At 35.5% G+C, this 21,195-nt stretch overlaps 1 protein-coding gene across 3 annotated transcripts in view; it reads left to right on the top strand.

Moving 5' to 3' along the window:
- Positions 1-21,195, top strand: part of LOC150107491 (endonuclease III-like protein 1) — a 71,149-nt gene that overhangs the window by 33,262 nt on the left and 16,692 nt on the right. For all 3 annotated transcript variants that reach the window (XM_090391345.1, XM_090391344.1, XM_090391343.1), the window contains exons 3-4: positions 3,190-3,360; positions 13,670-13,935. In XM_090391345.1, the coding sequence (XP_090247471.1) occupies positions 3,190-3,360; positions 13,670-13,935 (437 nt within the window). The remainder of the gene's footprint in view (positions 1-3,189; positions 3,361-13,669; positions 13,936-21,195) is intronic.

Raw genomic sequence — 21,195 nt, 5'->3', positions numbered from 1 at the left:
CAATTCAATACTAAGAATATATAATACAGATTTTCACTAGCTAAGCACAAGTATTAGGTTAAGATCCTACATGAGAATTGTGATCATATCGCCATAACAGATTCTATACATACAAACATGTATAATCCTAGAACTAGTTGATCCTTTGTCTAATCCCTTACTGGTTTGATCACGTTATAATTCTGTATTTTCTAGGACATATATAATCAGTTACTCTAATTTTCTCACTAAGACAATATGGATTAAAATTATTCCTTCGCTGAGCTAATACACACTTTTGACCTTTAAAACTCTCTTAATTAAAATACAATGTACATACATAAATCTCTAGGCACATGAATTACGTATTAATTAATAATAACAAGCTCATTTTTATTCTCGTTTGGCATGTACTAATGTCCTAGTATAATTCTCATTAATCCTTTCAACTGTTCAGTAATTGAACAATGACTACAGTTACATATGATTTGAATTGACACGAGATTTTAACAGTACCTTTTGACTTGGGTCTTCTACACTGGTCTCTACCCTTTTCCGATATTTTACCTTCTTAGGACGAACTCTTCTATAACTTATCACTCTTAAGTTCTTTTGGCACTAAGATGGGCTTTCACAGTCTTTACTTCACATTCTTCAATCAAGGACATACATAGGATCATCTATTCTATGGCTGAAAAATTCACCACGTGGGCACTGACTCCTTTATAGAATTTTCTTTCTCTCATTACGATCACTGAACGATGAAACACACTGACATTATCTTCTCTCCTTTTAACTAAACGGCATCCCTCATTTCTTACAATAGGAACACGGGATCAAAATCCCGCACACTTTGTTTCCTTATTGTGTCGAACGGAGAAACCTCCTAACCCGTCCCTCAGGAAAACTGTGCGAGACCTGTACGAAGACTCGTGAAGAAAACTCTGAGGAAAATGGCCTCGTGGGGGGGGGGGTTTCCTAACCCTTTTATACGATGACTCCTACCGGCACCTTCTTCAATTTCTTTTCTCCCCCCTTACTGGTGTCAATTTCACTGACCAATTAGAGTGGTGTTTTTCTGCCAAAACATCATGCGGTCCATGTGCATGCGACTGACACGTGACAAAGTCTCAATTTGGGAATTATGACCTTGAGCTTTGGTTTTTGTTTAAGCTAATCTCTATGTCATCTATACTAAATTAATCCCCTTTCCAAAATTTTCTAAGAATTAACTCAAATCTTTAATCTCTTATTTCAAGTGTAAAAACTAGTCTCTCACATACAAAATCCTATGACTAATCTTCTTTGCTTTACTTAACCTTATTTTATCATATCACAACTGTCATAAAATTCCCTTCTTTTTTTTTTTATTTAGTTCAACAAACAATTTCAGCTATATTTTTCACTTTGATGCAAGCATGTTTTTCTTTCTTTTTATATTTTGTATTCGTTACTTTCAAAGGCTCTTAATGATATCTGCTTAGGAACAAGCTTGCTTACTTAGTTATCTATGCAGGGTTTTTATTTCTTCTCTTGTTACATCATGATAACTGAAATTTTCACATTCTTAAGTTATCAGGGTGTAACAATGGCCCCTTGTCCTCGCTCCCCCCCCCCCCATTCCACCAAGAGTTATCAGAGAGTAATATGTGAAGGAGTATAATCAAAGAGATTGAGGGTGACCAATGAAGTACTCTATTCTCTGATCTTGTTCACTTCTCTTTTTAGTGCTGTTGGAAAAGTTTGAAATGAAATAAAAATTTAATCGTACCATTTTTCAGTAATGCACTTAGGCTAGTAATTGGATTAGGTGATAAAATCCAATTCTCATAGTGTCTTTACTTTTCCTATCTGAAAAGTAAAAGAATTATCATTTACTATGAGTAAATGATAATGAATGGCTGTTCATTATCGTGAAATGCAAAAAGCATGCATTTTGGATGAAGAAATTCTGAAGGACATCTTGCATTATTGGAATTTTGCTCCAAGAAACTAAAGAGGCTTGGATCTTAGAGTAATTGTGGATAGGGAACTGACAAGGTAATAGTGATACTGAAAGATGTTGATGTGTAAGAATAAGGAAGTCATGTTACCTCTTTGCAAGGCCTTGTTACAACCACATATGGACTAGATTATTTTTCTCATGAGTAGGTAGAATGGCCTGTCATTGAAATAAATGATAGTTCGTTATCTGTAAATGAACGTAAATAGAGCTACTATTATAGGAGAGAGAGAAAGTGTGGACTTCCCACTATGAGCTCTTAGAATCCCTTGAAGTTTTCAAATAATAATATAATAATATACTCCTTCAGTTCATCCATCTCCAACCTGATAATAATGCACAGCACTTTTGAAATTAATTTTGGCTAACATGTGGTCACCATCAAATATTTTTTGCTGTACTATATTGGGTATATATTTTTATACAAAATACAAGATGTTTAATCTTTTCAGTTGAGAATTGATTATTTTTGTTTCTTTTCAGAGAAGTTATACTTTATTTATAAATCCTTGGTAAAGAATAATAACTTTTTCTTTGCATAAATGCACACATACACATCCTCTTCACACAATGAGAAATATTTTGGAAATTAATTATTTTATTGTAAATGTATGTGTTCATATTAATTTTTACAAGGATGTTGGTTTCTTTTGCTCTGAACTCACCTCCTAGCTCAAGACCATGTATCACTTATCAGTCAAGAAGAAAGTTGATGCCCTATTCATACTTATACCTTCATCCTGCATAGCACATTTGAAATCTAAAAACTGGATCCCCAATCGCATACTTTCTAATGTTTCCTTGGTAATTCCAGGAATTTACCTTTCCCTATATTCAAATATTAATTTTTTTTTTGTGAGAATTTGTCATCAGAATTGAACAGCTTACTTGCTTTAGCATTTTCATGTTGAAGCTTGCTAACAATTTTATTTTATTTCCTATAATTATTTTGACACTTGACAATTCTTTTATCTATTTAAATGAGATATGCTAGTGTTCCATTCAAACTGTTCATATTTGTATACTTAGCAGTTCAGCCTCAAATGCAAGAAACTTATTGTTTTGTGAAATGTTAATGTTTATTTATATCATTCTTCAGGTATATTCATTTACATGGTTTCACAAGAAGCTTGTGAATATACTTTTATTCTTTATACTCTTTATTTACTATATTTATTTTTATTTTATTTTTTTTGTACACATCTTAGATTTTTCGATATCAGACATTGATATCATTGATGTTATCTAGCCAGACTAAAGATGAAGTAACTCATGCTGCTGTACAAAGATTAATAGCACATGGGCTTACTATCAGAAACATTATGTGTATATCTGATGAAATGCTAGGAAAACTTATTTATCCAGTTGGATTTTGGCGAGTAAGTTATTTCCAATTTTATTTCTATATATTCTTTGCTTTATCAAGTTTGAATGTAATAATAAACTGCGGTGTTATTAGATTAGCATGCTCGAATTTCCATAGCTTTTGCTATGATTCAAGTCAAAGTTTCTGAAGCAGAAAACTATGTAGACAGTGGAATACAAATAAATACTAGGTGGTATCAAAAAGTTTCGAGACTAGTTTTGTAACACGCCAACAGATGGCAGCACAAGGCTGCAGTCACAGGGAGCACTGACCTTCATAAGTCAGTGTTCCAAAAGACATCGTCCTGTGCACATCAGGAGCTGTACAACTGGTGCTATTCTGACCACATACGTTACCACGTCTGCGATTTCATCATGGACAGCAAGTTAGAACAAAGAGCAAACATGAAATTCTTGAAACTGGGCAAATCTGCCATAGAGATGTTTGACATTATTCAGCAAGTTTACAGCGATGCTGCAATGAATCATTCAAGGTGTTTTGAGTGACACGCACGCTTCAGAAGACCTTCAATGAGCTCAACCCCCGAAAATGTCAAACCATTCGGCAACTTGTGCTTGAGGATCGTCGAAGAACACTCCACAACATTGCTGCCATTGTCGGTGTGTCATACGGAACAGTCCAGGCAATCCTCACGTGTGATTTGAACATGTGCCATGTTGCTATCAAGTTCGTCCCCAGGCTGCTGACCCAAGAGCAGAAGGAACACCGCGTTAAAGTATGCCAAGAACTCTGTCAGCTTGCCGTGGATGACCTGTCCTTTATGTCAAGGATCATTACCGGTGACAAAACTTGGGTGTACAGGTACGACCCTGAGAGGAAGCAACAATCTTCACAGTGGAAGAGCCCATCATCTCCCTTACCAAAAAAAGGCGAGGTAGGTCCGAGGCTTGACCAAGTGCATGCTCATTGTATTTTTCAACATTGGCAGCATCGAGAATTCACAATGCTGCCAATCCTCACACACGAGTTTCTCACCAGAAACAAAATGATCTCACTTCCACACCCAACCTACTCGCCAGATTTTGCTCCTGTGGACTTTGCCCTCTTCCCGAAGATACAGCTCAAAGGTCACCGTTTTGACACCATTGCAGAGATCCAGCGCAAATCGCAGAAGGTGCTTGAAATGTTTCGAAAAAAAGACTTCCAGGACATTCCAGAAGTTACAGGAACACTGGGAGTACTGTATTGCTATGCAAGTAGACTATTTTGAAGGTGATAGTGTGTAAACAGGGTGCTTAAGGGTCAAAGCTGTATAACTGAGAGGAGAACTCCACATAACCTTTAAAGGAGTGCAGAGAACCAAACAGGGCTTCTGACTTAATGTTCAATCCTCATCTTCTTGTGGTGCACCCTGTTGGGTACCTACCCGGATACTGAACGAACGAGGATGGGCTGGCAATTTAGGATTTAGCCAACTAAATTGTATTCTTATTGGCTTAAACCAATATAGAAAATGATGGTACAACATGACAAAATTTCATGCCGGCTGGGGCGTTGCCCGGTTAAACAAGGCCCCCATTGTTTTCGTCAGGGGAACCAGGACAAACAGCGAAAAGTCAGCTACTGGAACAAATCTGAAAGCACACCCCAACTCAACATCACCAGAGTTAAAGATCGGTACTATCAACATAAGAAGCCTGAATGGCAAAGAAATGGAGCTAGCTGAGGAATTAGATAAGTACCAGATTGACATAATAGTGGTGACTGAAAAAATAATACAAAAACTGGTGAGATCTTTCTGAACAATAAATACAAAATGTTATATTCAGGAAATGACAAACAATTGTTGGGGATCTAAATAGCAGAGAGTAGGAAATGATTGTCAGACATACAAAAATATTTTGGGAAAATTTGGACAAAAAAGCAAAGCCAATAATAATGGCAAATACCTGTTGAATTTCTGCTCAGGACATGGACTGGTTATTACTAACACCCATGTTCCAACATAAAAATGTGCACAAATTCACATGGAGAGAAGAGGCAAGGAATAAGAAAAGTCTCATTGACTATGTTATTGTTGATAGTGATGTTTTCTCCCTGGTGCAGGACACCAGAGTGTACAGAGGATTTGAAATTGAAAGTGATCACCATTTAGTCTTGAGCAGGATAAAATTGAATTTCGTATTGAAAAGAATAACATGTAAGAAAGTTTTAAAGTGAATAAAAGTTGAGCAGCTCTCAGATGTGAACTGTAGACTAAAATACACAGAGATTATTGAAGTAAAAATGAAAGAGTTTGAGAACAGGAACCAAAACCTTGGAGATTCAGTGGCAAGCCTTGAAGAAAACCCTGATTGATTCAGCCAGAGAGGCATGTGGTGAGGTTGTCTGCAAGGATAGAAAAATCAGAATTCCATGGTGGACACAGGAAGTTAAAGAGGCAGTGAAGGAAAAGAAGAAAGCATATCAAAAGTTCCTGACAAATAAGGCAGCTTGTGCTCTTAGAGAATACAGAGACAAATGTAAGAACTAGCTAAAACTAGCTAAACAAAAGTCATGGGAGGACTTTGGCAAGAACATAGAAAATAAATATCAAGAAGGTGGTAAGATATTCTGGAGGTTGTTGAAGAAGCCTTAGAAATGGAGGAAAGAGTGCTGTAAAAGGAGTTAGAGATGATAAAGGTTACATGAAAATAGGAGAATTAAAGATATCCTTGAAGTATGGAGTAATTACTTCGAAAAATTGCTAAATGAAACAAGCAGTGATAGCACAGTGGTAAAAAAACACTCAACAGGCATATAGTCAGGAATACTTGAAGTAGAAAAAGCCATCAAAGGCTTGAAATGTGGAAAGGCAGCAGGAGTAGATGATATTTGACCAGAAATGCTGAAATATGGTGGTATAAAAGTCTTACAGTGGCTGCACTGCATAGTTCAGAAAGCCTGGACAGAGGGACGAATTCCCAATGATTGGAGTAGAGCTCTAATAGTATCCATATATAAAAAGGGAAATAAAACTTAATGTGAGAATTACAGTTGATGATTCGTCCCATTATCACTTATGCATTCCCCGCCTGGAGCTATACTTCAAGCTCAAATATCCTTAAACTGCAAAGACTGCAAAACAAATGCTTACGCATGATCTTAAATGCACCATGGTACATCAGAAATGTTCAACTTCATTGAGACACAAATGTCCCTTATATCTACTCTTTCCTGCAATCTCTCGCAGTAAATTACTTCTCAAAATCATCCTCACATCCAAATGAATTTGTCCAACAAGCAGCAAATTATGATGAATCGGAATTATGCAAATATAGATGACCTAAGGCCATTCTAGTTCCCTTTCGAGATCTATAACTTGCCCAACTCGGGCTGAGCATGTAACTCATAAATTTTTCCCTACACAGTAACCTTATCAGATAGCAGGGATTAAAAGCATTATGCTTGACACTTATAGATAGTAACGTTCTGCCTTAGTATCACCACTTCTGGGTCTGGCTCCCACTGAAGAGACTGCATTAAAGGTTGAAACTGGTCTGGGTAGTGGCCCTTCCCTTAATGCATAGCATTATACATGTCTGCAAGGAGATGTGCTTTGCATTATGGGAGATACTGAGACAAGGAGTGATGAGAGCTTGGTCCACCTTTGCCACAAGTTGCCTCAGTCCTGAAGATACTTCGGGTGCAAACTTTATATGCTCACACTTGGATAAAGGATTAAACTAAATTTATTATACTCTAACCAAGTTGAAAAAACTTCCAGCATCTTTATACAGTAAAGGTTAATAAAACAGGTGTGTGTGAAGCAAGAATGAAAGGGAAAAGACCCAGAGAAAGACCAAGATGCAGGTTCAGCTGTAAAATTAGAATGGATTTAGAATATCCCCTATTTCTATTAATTTGCTTTGCTGAAATGAAGCCTTTAAAGCTCTGTGTTTCAATAATAATTTACGAAATTCCATAGAATTATACCTGAAAATTTAGACTTCAGTTATATTCCTTACAATTCATATTATTCTATTATTTATCTATACACTAGTCTCAATTAACTTATATTACAGGTGACTATGATAATATTTACAAGCACCCTATTTAAACACATTTTTCTTCATTGGAATTTTTATTATATTTCTACTAAATGTGATTTTCTTGTAAATTAGGATGTGGTGAATTTTAGTTACTCTTAAAACTAAATATTTTTTTATTAAAAATAATGCATATACCTCTAAAAAAAAATGCAGACGTCAAAACTTTTTTTTGCAATGAATCAGCTATATATTTGAAAATAAATTTTATTATATATATATATAAATAAATTAAACTCAAGCAGTTTGAAACAAAATGCCTACAGTGAAAAAGGTACAAATCTCTAAAGAATTCCTACCAATGTAGGAATTTAGGAATTGTAGAGATTTAGGAATTCTCAGGATACCAAATCCTGAGGCAGAACTACTATTAGTATATTCTGTCTCAGAATTTGGTCAACTGGATGATTATTACATGTCTTCCTGGAAGAAGGCATACTATATTTGTTGCTGAGAATCAGCTGTGTGGTCTGCATAGCATATTATTTCATTTAGTCGGAGATCCATTAGAATGACATGAAAGTTCTCCATAGAATCTTTCTTATTAGAAAGATTATATACAGAAAAACTTTGAAGCTCTTCTCTGTGAATTTCATTCGGTAATGATAATGTCTTTTGGTCAGAAAGACCTTGGTTAGAGGCCTGGCTAGGAACATGAATGACCTTTATAAGGAATTTTCAGCCGAAGATGAGTTAGTCAGTTTTGTGTGGATGTGGTAGAGCGTGGCCTCCCAGAATTTTTTTTTTTTTTTTAATCCTGCAAAATAGTCAAAAATACAGTTAACAGTCTTCATCTCTTACATGAAAGGTGTGCTAGAAAAAATTGCAAGGTTCTTAAAAATAATATATATATATATATATATCCTTCAAAACCAGAGAAAAAACTATCTTCTTTCTCCATCCTCTAATGGTTGTTCAAATTTATTGGTTATATTACTATACTGCAGATTATATTACTTCATTCACACAGGCAGAACATCAGAGATACACCTTAATAAATGTGAATACCAAATATCATATCTGTATTGTCAGATATGATATTAACAATTGACAGACTAACTGTAACACCTGATGGTGTAAAATAAAGATCATCTACACTGGTTATCTGTCTTCTTTGATCCCTGTGCTGCTCTTCAGACTGCCCCAATTCTTAACTGCAGTGACCAGATGCCTTATTCAAGTTTCCTACTTAACATACTGTTTTCCTACCTTAATTTATTTTTTATGTAATGCTTGACTCTGTCTTAAGACACTGTCATGTCTTTGTTTTTATTTTTATTTTTTTTATTTTTTCATGACAATAAGTGTTCCTTAAACAGTCTTATTGTTATGAAATTATTTGTGCATAGTTTTTTCTCTGAAGTCCATGTGATATAGAAATCTTAGTTAAATATATTCTATTACATAATTTTTCATTAATACATTTTGTACATGCCACATTTGAAATTATTCTATAGTACATCAGAGCAACACACAAACTTATGAAAACGATTTGAAGTCATTTTAGGTGAGTGAAAAACAGTACTTTCCTGAGAAGTACATATATATAGGGTGGCCATAAAATAACTTTCCCTCTTCGGAAGCATCTAGCTAAAACCAATAAACAGAATGAGACCAAATTTTATATTGAGACTTTTGAAGGCATGGGGAGATCATTTTCCGCGAAAAAAAGATTTAGTACCAAAAGTCGCCGGTAGGGGAAATTTTGGCACTGGTGGGGCCAAAAATACGTGGATAATTACATTAAAGGCAGATAAAATGGAATAATAACATTTCGACGGTGTAAGCGACAGCCGCGTCACTCATTCCAGCTGGATATGTGGCATGTTACAATGATAATAAGAATAATTCAACTAAAACAACTTGCAAGAGAGACAAAAATTAATGTAGTGATTGAACTCACAGGAATTAATGTTTTATTCATTAGAATCAGGGTTCCCTGGACCACATACATGATTTTCAATGTGCTGACCTTTCTTGTGTACAACAAATTGCTTTCCGTCCTCTGCCAGGTCTAATTCCTAGTGATCCAGTTTCTTCAAACTTCTTAATCATAGCTCTCAGTGCTACAGCTGACATAGGACTTGTATGCAGGTTATGAAGCCTTCGAAATTCCCAAAGGGCGGCTATGGCATTGCACTGTTTAAGGTAAAACAACTTAACTAGTAAAGCACGCTGAGTCAAGGTAGGACGCATTCTTCTTCTTTGAGTGCCATCTCCTATCGGAGGTCGGCGACCACCTTGGCAAATTTTGAGCGATTCTCAGCTATTCTGAGCAGTCTCTCAGAGTTCATACCAGTCCACTCTCTGATATCTGCCAGCCAAGATTTTCTTCATCTTCCTTGTCCTCTTCTTCCATTTATCTTCCCTTTTATAATCAATTGAAGTATCTTATATTTTTCATTACGAAGTAGGTGATCAAGATATGCAGTTTTCCTTCTTTTCATGTATCTAAAAGTTCATGTGATTTCCCCATTTGTTCCAGTACTTCCTGATTGGACGTTTTTGCTGTCCATGGGATTTTTAACATTCGTCTGTATAACTACATCTCAAAGGCTTCAAGTCTTTTTATTGATGTTGTCTTCAAGGTCCAAGTTTCTGCACCGTACAGCAGTACAGACCATACATAGCATTTAACTATGCGTACTCTAAGCTCTAAGTTTAAACTGTGGTTACACAGTGTTGATTTCATCAAGAGAAAATTTTTTCTTGCCATTTCAATTCTAACTTTTATTTCCATTTCTGGATTGCAATCTTCATTTAACCAGCATCCGAGATATTTAAACTTTGCCATTCTTTCTATTTGTTTCCTATTTAAAGAAAATGCTAAATTAAGAATTGGTTTCTTACTAATGACCATGAATTTAGTTTTGGTGATATTTATTTTTAATCCCATTTTTTCACTCTCTGCATTTATTAGTTCCAAAAGATTTTGAAGATCCTGAAATTGTCAGCCAGAAGAGCTGTATCATCAGCATATCGGATGTTACTGATGATTTCACCATTTACACTAATCCCTTCCTTTCTTCCTTCCAAGACTTTTTGAAATATGGCTTCTGAGTAGATGTTAAAAAGAAGAGGTGACAGCACACATCCTTGCCTTACTCCTCGTTTGATGTTAATGGAGTCTGTAATAATGTCATCAACTTGAACAGATGCCTTTTGGTTCCAATATAAGTTTTCAATGGTCCTGATGTCTTTACCATCTAATCCAATTCTTTTTAATAGTACAATCATTTTAGCATGTTGGACTTTGTCAAATGCTTTCTCGAAGTCGATGAAGCAAATGAATATTACCTTGTTTTGGTCAATACATTTTTGAAATAAGATCTGAGAACAGAAAAGGGCCTCTCTTTTTCCCAAGCCATTTCTAAAGCCGAATTGGGTATCACTGATGGTGTCTTCACATTTTCTGTATATTCTTTTTTGAATTATTTTCAGAAACATTTTGAGAACGTGACTCATTAGGCTGATCATTCTATAGTCATTACAAGTTTTCGCATTTACTTTTTTAGGTAGCATGATGAAGGTCGACTGCAACTAGTCTTGAGGGATTATGCCTGTATTGTAGATCTTATTAAATAGCTTTACTAATATGTTAATGTTGTCTCCTTCTAATAACTTTACTATTTCTGCTGGTATTCTATCTGGTCCTAGGGTTTTACCATTTTTAGCTGAGTTTAATGCACATTCTACCTCTGATTTTAGAATGCATGGACCTTCCATATGTTCATAAGTATTTTCTGGGTTCTGTCTGTTATCAGTAAAGAGTTCTTCTATATATTTCACCCATTCTTGTATTTTGTCATCCTTTTTGGATATAATTTCTCCCTTTTTGTTTCAAAGGATACAGAATTGTTTTTTCTTATATATACCTGAGGTCTCTTTCATCTTTTTGTGTAGATTAAAATTGTCATGTTTTTCCTGTAGAATTTCTATTTCTTTACATTTTTCATTCATCCAGATTTCTTTTGCTTTTTTGATCTTGTGTTTAATAATTTTCTGAACCTCTGTATATTTTGTTGGATTATGATTTTTATATGATCTGCATTGATCCATGAGAGAAAGAATTTCATCAGTCATCCAATCTTTCTTTTTTACTGCTCTATTAGGACATAAGGTATTGGTACATTTCTCTATGAAGACAGATTTCAATTTGTCCCACGATTCATCAACCCTCATGACATCATTCTTGATAAGTGCTAGCTCTTGATTCAGATCTTGACTCAATTTGCTTCTTATCTCTGTGTTTTTTAATTTTCCCAAATCAAACCTTTTTTGTTGATGTTTCTTAAGCATAACTTTCAGTCTAAGTTGTAACTCTGCCACCAGTAGGTTATGATCAGAAGCAATATCTGCACTAGGATAGGTTTTTGTACTCTTTATAGAACTTCGAAATCGTTGATTAATTAGTAAGTAATCAATTTGATTTCTGACTATATTCCCATTATTATCCTGTGGTGATTGCCTAGTATACAATCTTCGGGGTGGTAGCTTAAACCATGTGTTTGTGATTATTAGCTCCTCTTCCTGGCAGAATTGAAAAAGACGGTCACCTCTCTCATTTCTTGTGTCCAGTCCATGTTTGCCAACTACATCTCCACTTCTACCTTTCCCAACTTTAGCATTGAGATCACCCATGACTATGTTAATATCATGCTTTTTTGTGTTTTTCATTAGTTCTTTTAATTGATCATAAAATTCTTCAATCTCGGTATCACTCTTGTCAGCAGTAGGGGCATAGACTTGTATAAGATTAACATCTAGTGGTTGTCCTTTCAGTTTTAATAACATCATCCTGTTTGAGTAAGGGATGAAGCTCAACAGTGACTTATTGATATCTTTATTATTATTCCAACTCCATTTTGATGGTTGTTTTCATAACTTCCAGAGTGATACATTGTCATGTCACTGACTTGAGTTTTGCCTGATCCTGGCCACCTAACTTCACTCATTCCTAAAATTCCAATTTCAAGTCTTTTCATTTCTCAGATAGCATTTCTTAGCTTACCTGCTTCATACAAGGTTCTGGCATTCCAGGTTCCTAGTTTTACTGAGCGCACCATGTTGAGCCCGGGGATTCTTTGCACCCCTGTCCCATTTAAGGGACGCCAGTAACTCGGGGCCATTTGTGTAGATTTGCTCGCCATGGTGGTTAGTCTGGAGAGAGAATAGAGCAGTAGTTTCTCCATTTGCTTTCTGCCTCTGCAGTATTACAGACGTACACAATAAATTGTATTGCCATCTGCACTTTTCTAATCACAAGCTTTACCGTCATCATGAGACTTCAACCTTGTGTCAGTGACAAAGCTGCTTCCCTTTGTCAGAGGATTGAATCCTTTACAGAGATTCAGTATTATAGGACGCATATTGTGCACAATTCATCAGTCATTCGAATAACTGCCTGAATGTTCCCAATCCCTTTTTAAGTGGAATTGGTGGCTCTGTCACATACACACAGTAAAATTCGCATAATCCTTTTTACTTGCATTTACTGCAAATATTTGACTGCTTTTGGCTCTGCCAGCGCCAAAATTTCCCCTATCGGCGATTTTTGGTACCAAATCTTTTTTTCACCGAATTCATCTCTCCATGCCTTCGAAAGTCTCAATATAAAATGTGGTCTCATTCTGTGGATTAGTTTTAGCTACAGATACCTCCAAAGAGGGAATGTTAATTTATGGCTACTCTGTAGTTCAGTACAAATGTGGTGTTATAAGCCAAAATTTTAATCTGAAAGTGTATTTTTTGGGACTGCCAAAAAAGAAAGACACTGGGATCCAGCAGCACTTGTAGAAATTAAGGGCATAATATAATATCAATAGTCATCACAGCAAGAAGACAGTCATTCTGATCATGTATGGCACTCTTTTTTGCTGAAACAGAAAATCATAAATACAAGACAAGTTTAACCACATAAATATAAATAACCAGAATTGAATTAGTTGTGTATTAATCGTACTGTAAATATAAATAGCCAGAATTGAATTAGTTATGTATTAATCTTACTGTAAAACAGCCCATCCAAAATAGATATTGATGAATTTGTTTTAATCATTGCTTTCTGAGAATGCTATGAAAATTTTGAAAGGAAAGAAGAACTAATTTTATATTCTCTTCATTTAATATGAGCAAAAGTTTCTTTTCATGTTTTTATCTGCTGAAGTTGATTATATGAATAAATTAGTCCCCAATTCATTGGAATAATTGACACTGTATCTCTGTTTCTTAAGAATCTAGAAGCATAATCTGATTTTACTAATTTTTTTTTAGAGAAAAGTGGACTACATTAAAAAAACAACTGCTATTTTGGATGAGCAGTACAATGGAGATGTTCCTAAAACCTTTGAAGAATTATGCAAACTTCCAGGTGTAGGGCCAAAGATGGCTCATCTAGTTATGACAATTGCATGGAATAAGACAGTAGGAATTGCTGTAGACACCCATGTTCACAGGATATCCAACAGATTGGGTTGGGTAAAGGTAGCTACTAAAGAACCAGAACAAACTAGAATTTTCCTTGAAAGTTGGTTACCTAGGTAAGTATTTTCTTAGTCTTCAACTTTTGCAATTACTTTCTGGACATTCACCATGTGTAATGGTAGATGATATTTTATTCTTAAATTTATTGACTAATGCCAGAGCTTCAAGTATCTGTTTTTCCCATTCTTTTCTATGTCTACATTAGTGATTGATGTTCATCTACTTGACTACATAACATCTTGATGAAATCACCATAATCGTATGAAAATGCTTTACTTTTTGTGACTATTCTCTTTCTTGCTACCAAGTAAACAGAACTGATTTTTTTTTCTATAAAGTAAAATAATATAAGTAAATACTCTTATTTTACTCCTATAAGTAAAAAGATATATACTGTTTGATATATTACAAAGAATAAATATATCTAATATTTTACTACATGCAATATTGAATATAAACAAAGATAATGAAATAAAAATAAATGAAAAGTTGTCTGAAAAACAATCTATAAACTGAGGAGTGAGACAGGGATGCCCTCCCCTCTGCTTCCAACACTTTTCAATATTTACATTAATGAAATATTAATACAGTGGAACACCTTAAATAATCAAGGTATAGAAATTTCCCGGAATAACAAAATAAATACAGTATTATTTGCAGATGATCAGGTAATAATATCAGCTAAGAAACGCAATTTACAAAGAGCAATATATAATTTAAACATTATAGTAGAACAGTTTGGAATGAAAATTTCCATAGATAAAACTAAAACAATGGCATTTTGTGGACAAACTCCAGTTAAAAGCAAAATAGTTATTAATAATAAAATAATAGAACATATAAATACTTTGTTATCTTGGATGTGAAATATCATATGAAGGAGAAAAAGACATAAAATTAAAAACTTCAAAATGTTTACAGATTATAGGCCTGATAAATAGAACACTCGACCCAAATATAGTACAAAAAGAAACACGCTTGAAAATATATAATACTTTAGCAGTGCCCACATTATTATATGGCAGTGAAATTTGGGCAATAACAAGCAAGATAAACAAAGAATAAAAACAAGTGAAACGAGATTTATGAGAACTGCAAAATACACATTAGATCAAAAAAGGAACGAAGACATTTTAAAAGAACTAAAAACAAAATCAATAGAAGAAAAACTAAACAATTATAAACAAAAATGGATTGAACATGTAAACCGAATGGCGAACATCCGACATCCTAAACATATACTAAAATATAAGCCAATTGGAAAGAGAAGGCAGGGTAGACTCAAAAAAGGATATTGGATGGATAATGAGACCGGAACAGGCCAATATGGTCTATACCCGTAATTAGTGTTATGATGATGATGATTTTTTTCTATAATGTAGTACCTACATTTTTTTTTCTAATCAGCAAACTCTCCTCATGGCTATCTTCTTCTAAAGATAAAATATCTGCTCTTTCTCTACCACCTGGCATGTATTAAGTTTCCTGTGGTTGCCACCTCTCCTATTTCTCACACACACACACACACACACACACACACACACACACACACACACACACACACACACACACACACTGGGTGCTCAGTGGGAAAAGATTACAAGAACACCAGTCTTACATCATTAATAAGAAATTGAGGAATATGATCTAGTACAGCATGGGATTGACACCAACTACAGAATCTTCTAATCTAGAATGCACCTATTTCACTGATACTGCTTCATATTCAAACATTTACTTGCTGAAATCTTGTAACATCATCCTAATTTGAATCAGAACTACTACCTCTCCTTGCAGAAAATCTTTCTTAGCAGGCATCATTCCCCCCCCCCCCCATCTATGTATTGATTACTACATCTTGCTCACATTGCATTGCTCTTTATACCATCACGTGGCTCATACTGTTTTTTAAATAATCCATTGCTAATGTCCTACCTAGAACATACTAGCTATCTGTCACTGAAGATGACCTGTTATTCTCAGGATGAAATATCTGGCAAATAACTTTGTTTTATTTTTTTACTTTATTTTAATCACTGAATCTAGTAATTGCATCTGAGGTTTTATCTGTAAAAGCAACCAAATTGCTACCATTTGTCATGATCATTCTCTTTAGAGTGATCATGAAGGCTCGACCTGGGAGACTAAAAGTGTGGAATTTTCAATTAAGAAGGGATATATGTAGAATTTGAGAGCTGATCGATTAACCAATTGATGCAAAACTAGATACAGTAATAGTAATAAAGATGATGCAGCGATCTCAGGATGATTTGAATAGACTTATAAGCTAAGGATAATATTTGTTAGGTTTTTCATGAAAAAAAGGACTGCGATGAAAAGATTACTAGCTGTGCACTACTTTCATGGAATGGGGCTCCAAGTAATTGATCACGCTAGGAATTTGAGGATGCTGGTGGACTGGAAGTTAAAGTTCAGAACCTATATTGCAAAAGTGACTAAAATGGCCTGTGGTGCTATTTGGTTATAGAAGAGCACACTGAGAAGCAGAAATAAGGAGATTATTAGATAAGAACCCATCTGGACTGCAGTGCACAGATCTGGTCATCTTGGTTTCTCACGGGCATGAGGAAGAGGATCCAGAAACTTATGACCAAGATGGTGGCAGGTCTGTGGAATTCTCCTTATGAGGATAGGTTGAAGATTTTTGGTTACTTAGACATTAAATAAGGGCATGAGGATTAGATATTTGCTGAGAGAGTGGTGAATGAGTGGGTTTCCAGAGTCACATGTGTATGCTTTGTCAATGAATTAGGTTAAAGTGAATTATTATTATTAAGAGCCCTCCAGGGAGTCAGGGACTCATCAAGGGAGACCACATACTACATGTACCAGCTATCATACTTATTCTTGAATTCATTCAAGAATTGCACATACCACATACAGTGACAATTCATGCCAATCACGCACCACCCTATGAGAGAAAAATCTAGCCTCTCCCCCCTCCCCCTCTTAGCGGCATTCATTCTCAGCTTCCAAGAATGCCCCCCCCCCTTGTTCTTTCCCCACCCTCCATAAATTGAAAAATTCCATCAACTGAAATCCTGTATGACCCTTTCAGAAATTTGTAAGTCTCAATCATATCATCCCTCTTTCTCTTGTTTGCTAGTGTCTGCAGTCTACAAATTCTCAATCTGGTCGTAATAAGTATTCCACAATCCTGATATCATTTTTAACACTCTCCTTTGCAATCTCTCCACTGTATCAGAATTACAATGAAAACCAGCAAACCAGACTTGGCACAGTAGTCCAAGTGACCTCACTTAGACCTCGCTTGCACAGTAGTCCAAGTGAGGTCTAATCAAGTCCTTGTAAAGAGGCAAGGTGACATCCTTATCTTTACATGTGAAAGTTCATTTCAGCATTGCAATTATCTTTTGAGTTGTATTTGCAATCTTTGCTACATGGCCCCTGAACTTCAACTTGCTATCTACTAACACTCCAAGATCCCTAGCCTGATCAGTTTCTTCTAACAGTATATTATAACATTGATATCTAATCATGCCAAAGTGCATGACTTTACATTTACTGACATCCATTTTCCCATGCCTACAATTCCAGCCTATTCAAATCATTCTGCAAGTACTGCATATCAGCAGCATTCCAGATTACCCTACCTATATTTGCATCATCAGCAAATAGCTGCATGATGCCTGTCAAATCCTTCCCAATATCATTAATGTACAGATTGAATAACAGTGGGCAATCATCCACATCCTTGTGTTACACCACTAGTTACCTTAAATCTTGCAGACTCACATCCCCCCCTTGTACCACTTTTTGATATTTGTCAGTCAGCCATCCTCTTAAAAGTCTTAACCATGCTAATATTTTATAATCCAGGCCCATATTCTCCAATTTATGCAACAGTCTTCCATGCTGTATTCTGTCAAAAGTCTTAGCAAAATCCAAAAGTATCCATTCTTCTTGTCTAGTACAATGGTAACATTATTCGTGTGTTGAGGCTTAAGTACTGTGAAGAATTCATGTTGGAGGTTTAATGGAATATTAGCAACGCTGAGAAAGGATTAAAACCAATTTTAATACTTCCAATATTTTGTCTCTGTCACAGAGACGTCTTCAGGGATTACAAAAAATCTTTTTGTAACAACACACACACAAATATAATACAATAGTAGTGAAACTAAAGTGAAACACTCAGGAATCAACTGAATTTAAACAAATACAGTTGCATTAAGCTTCCCAAAATTTGGGAAACATTAATTATCAGAGATCCCTCTCTACATCCTAGGCCACCTGCAAATGCTCATAAAGGGTGCACCACCTAGATAGGACTTTAGTTTCCCTCACTATTGTATTATATTTGTGTGTGTGTTGTTACAAAAAGTTTTTTTGTAATCCCTGAAGATGTCTCTGTGACGGATACGACATATTGGAAGTATTAAAATTGGTTTTAATCCTTTCTCAGTGCTGATAATATTCCATTAAACCTCCAACTTGGGTAACATTATTATAGAATGTGAGCAAGATGCTAAAACACGACCTTCCCTTATTAAGGCCATGCTGTTCATTGTAAAGTAGAGATTCACTGTCAACCCATTTCTGAATGCGAGCCCTAACCAATTTTTCAAAATCTTCACCACCACTCCTGAGATACTGATTGGTCGATAGTTGGATATATATCAGCCTTTGCACTACCCTTGTGCAATGGAATTATCATACATTCTTTCCATTCCTGCAGAATTTTCCCTGTTCTGAGACTCAAATTATATAGCCTGGTCAGAGGAATAGCCAGTTCAGCTGAACACTCTTTTAGCATCTGTGGTGATATCCCATCAGTCTCTATTGCTGAATTGTTATTCAGTTTGTACAACAGCTCTAATACCTCTGTTTTAGTTCAGTTCGATTTGTATAAGAAAGAAGAATACTAAATTAAAGGAATTTTGTTGTTTTCATCCTTGTCTTTATTGATTTATATGAATTTGATTTGTCTTCTGTAAAAATACAAAAGTAAAAAAAACAAATTATTTTTTTTTAGTTAAAATAATGTAATACCGAATATGAAATTTTAAGATAAGGGGAAAAATAACTACTTTCATCCTTTCTTATATTTTCTAGTTTTAATACAAAACAATACATTTTATGCAGTATTTCTCACAGCATTACTCCTAACATCTGTATTTTGAAGGATGGTTTTCAGCAGCTAATCAGTATAAATATTATGCAAGTTATCCCTTCCCTCTAAGACAGAGGTATTCAACCTTTCAGACAGTGCAGACTGCATTAAAAATTTCAATGAAGTCCACAGGCCACTAAGCTATGCTGCAGTATTTAGAATTGTAAGATGCTTTCCAGATTCACAAGGAGAACGCTGTGCCTTTGATACTTTACATAAAATCCTATAAAAATCAACAAACTCCGCTTTAAGAGTGTAGGTAGGAGTCAGGTTCATGATAAGTAAATACAATCAATACTTGCAAAAAGATAATTTAATGAAGAAAACATTCATTTTTTTACAATGTCAATGGGAAGCTTAGCAAAGTTTTTCCTTGACCAGCTTGTCAATGTTGGAAGTCGCTATGCGCAGAGTATTCTTGAGATGTTGGTCTGTAATCTGAGTTCTTGTCTTGGACTTCACATGCTTCATTCTGGAGAAGAACTGCTCACATAAGTATGTGCTTCCTAACAAAGTGCACATCTTCAAAGCATGCCAGCGAAGATTAGGGAATGCGTTCTCAGAAATGTAGTCTTTGTAAAATGTAAGCAAGGACATATTGAATAATTTTTTTTTCAAAGAAGAGTTGTTTTGGAGTTCAAGCAGCTCCATTTGTACTGAGCTTGGCATTTCGGCAGCATTGACACTGAATGGCATTAAATCTCTCTTCGAACTCACTTTGCAACACTGCTAATTTTGTAGCGTATTCATCAAGAGATGAACAGTTGGACTCAGCGAGAAGCTGAAAACAAGTTAAGTCTTTTTTTGCGAGTTGTGCCTCCCAAAGTTTGAGCTTGGCCACAAAAGCTTTGATGTGATCAAACAGTGTGCACCAGTTGATCTTTAGATTGTAGCCGTGTATTTAGGTCATTCATATGCAACTAGATGTCGGTCACAAAGGCAAAGTCTGTCATCATCCACTTCAGATCATTAAATTCCGCAATGGGATTCCCCTTGGTTTGCATGAACTGCTGTATTTCGCTCCTTAAGTCAAAGACTCTTTTAAGAACCTTCCCTATGCTCAACCAATGCACATCACTATAATAAACCACATCGCTGTGATCCGCTTCGCACTCAGTCAAAAACTCTTGGAATTGACGATGATTCAATCCTCTTGCCCTAATAATGTTGACGGCAGTCACAATAACTTTCATGTCATTCTCAAATCTAATAGTTTTTGTGCGCAAATTCTCCTGGTGGATTAAACAGTGGTAATGGGCGAAATCTTTTCCTTCTAGTTCCGGTTCTTTCCATAGCAGCGCAACAAACCCTTCATTCTTTTCCACCATAGCAGGGGCACCATCAGTTACCACACACTCAAGATTGGTTAAGCTGAGGTCGAAATGCTGGAGGCATTTTCTTGGCGGCTTCAAGAATATCAGTGCCTTTTGTTGTTCCCTTCATAGGTACGAACGCTGGCAGTTCTTCTGTCACATTGAATTGTTGAACAATGCCACGGACAAAGATAGCCAGTTGTACTGTATCCTTCACATCTGTGTTCTCATCTAAAGCAAGTGAATATGACATAAATTCGGACGACCGTTTTTTTTTAAAGTTCCTTCAATGTCATTGGCAAGTTCTTTGACACATCGTGCTACAGTTACCAGACAAACTCAGTTTCTTAAACACTTCCTTATTATTTGGGCACGGAATATCCCCAGCAGCAATGAGACAATTTTTCACAAACTTGCCGTCCAAGAAGGCTTTTGATTTTTTAGCAATTTTTTCAGCTATTACATAACTTACTTTGACGCATGCTTTGCTCTCTTCCCTCTGCCTTTTAAACATACCCTGCTGCATTTTAAATCAATTTGGAGACGGTTCACTTTGTCCACATGAAGCTGCCCTTGAAGGTGATCGAAATTGGATGCATGCTTTGTCTCATAGTGTCATTTTGTATTGTATTCTTTTGATACTGACACTGAGTCACGACAAATTAAACACACTGGCTTATTGTCAATCGGCACAAAAAAGTCTACTTTTTTGTGCCAAATTGGTCTACTTTTCATTAAAAATCCGACAAGAATCACTTGATTTATGCTTTTTACTCGTAGACACCATAGTGATGGAAGGTGAATGAACCCAAAAATGATCCAAAATGGTTGTGTAATGGTTATTATCC

This window comes from Typopeltis vanoorti, chromosome 4, assembly GCF_054136105.1.
Source record: "Typopeltis vanoorti isolate ZY-2024b chromosome 4, IOZ_Tvanoo_1.0, whole genome shotgun sequence".
Classification (NCBI taxonomy): Eukaryota; Metazoa; Arthropoda; class Arachnida; order Uropygi; family Thelyphonidae; genus Typopeltis; species Typopeltis vanoorti.
Note: the sequence above shows the minus strand (reverse complement) of the source record. Positions and strands in the feature narration are given on the sequence as shown.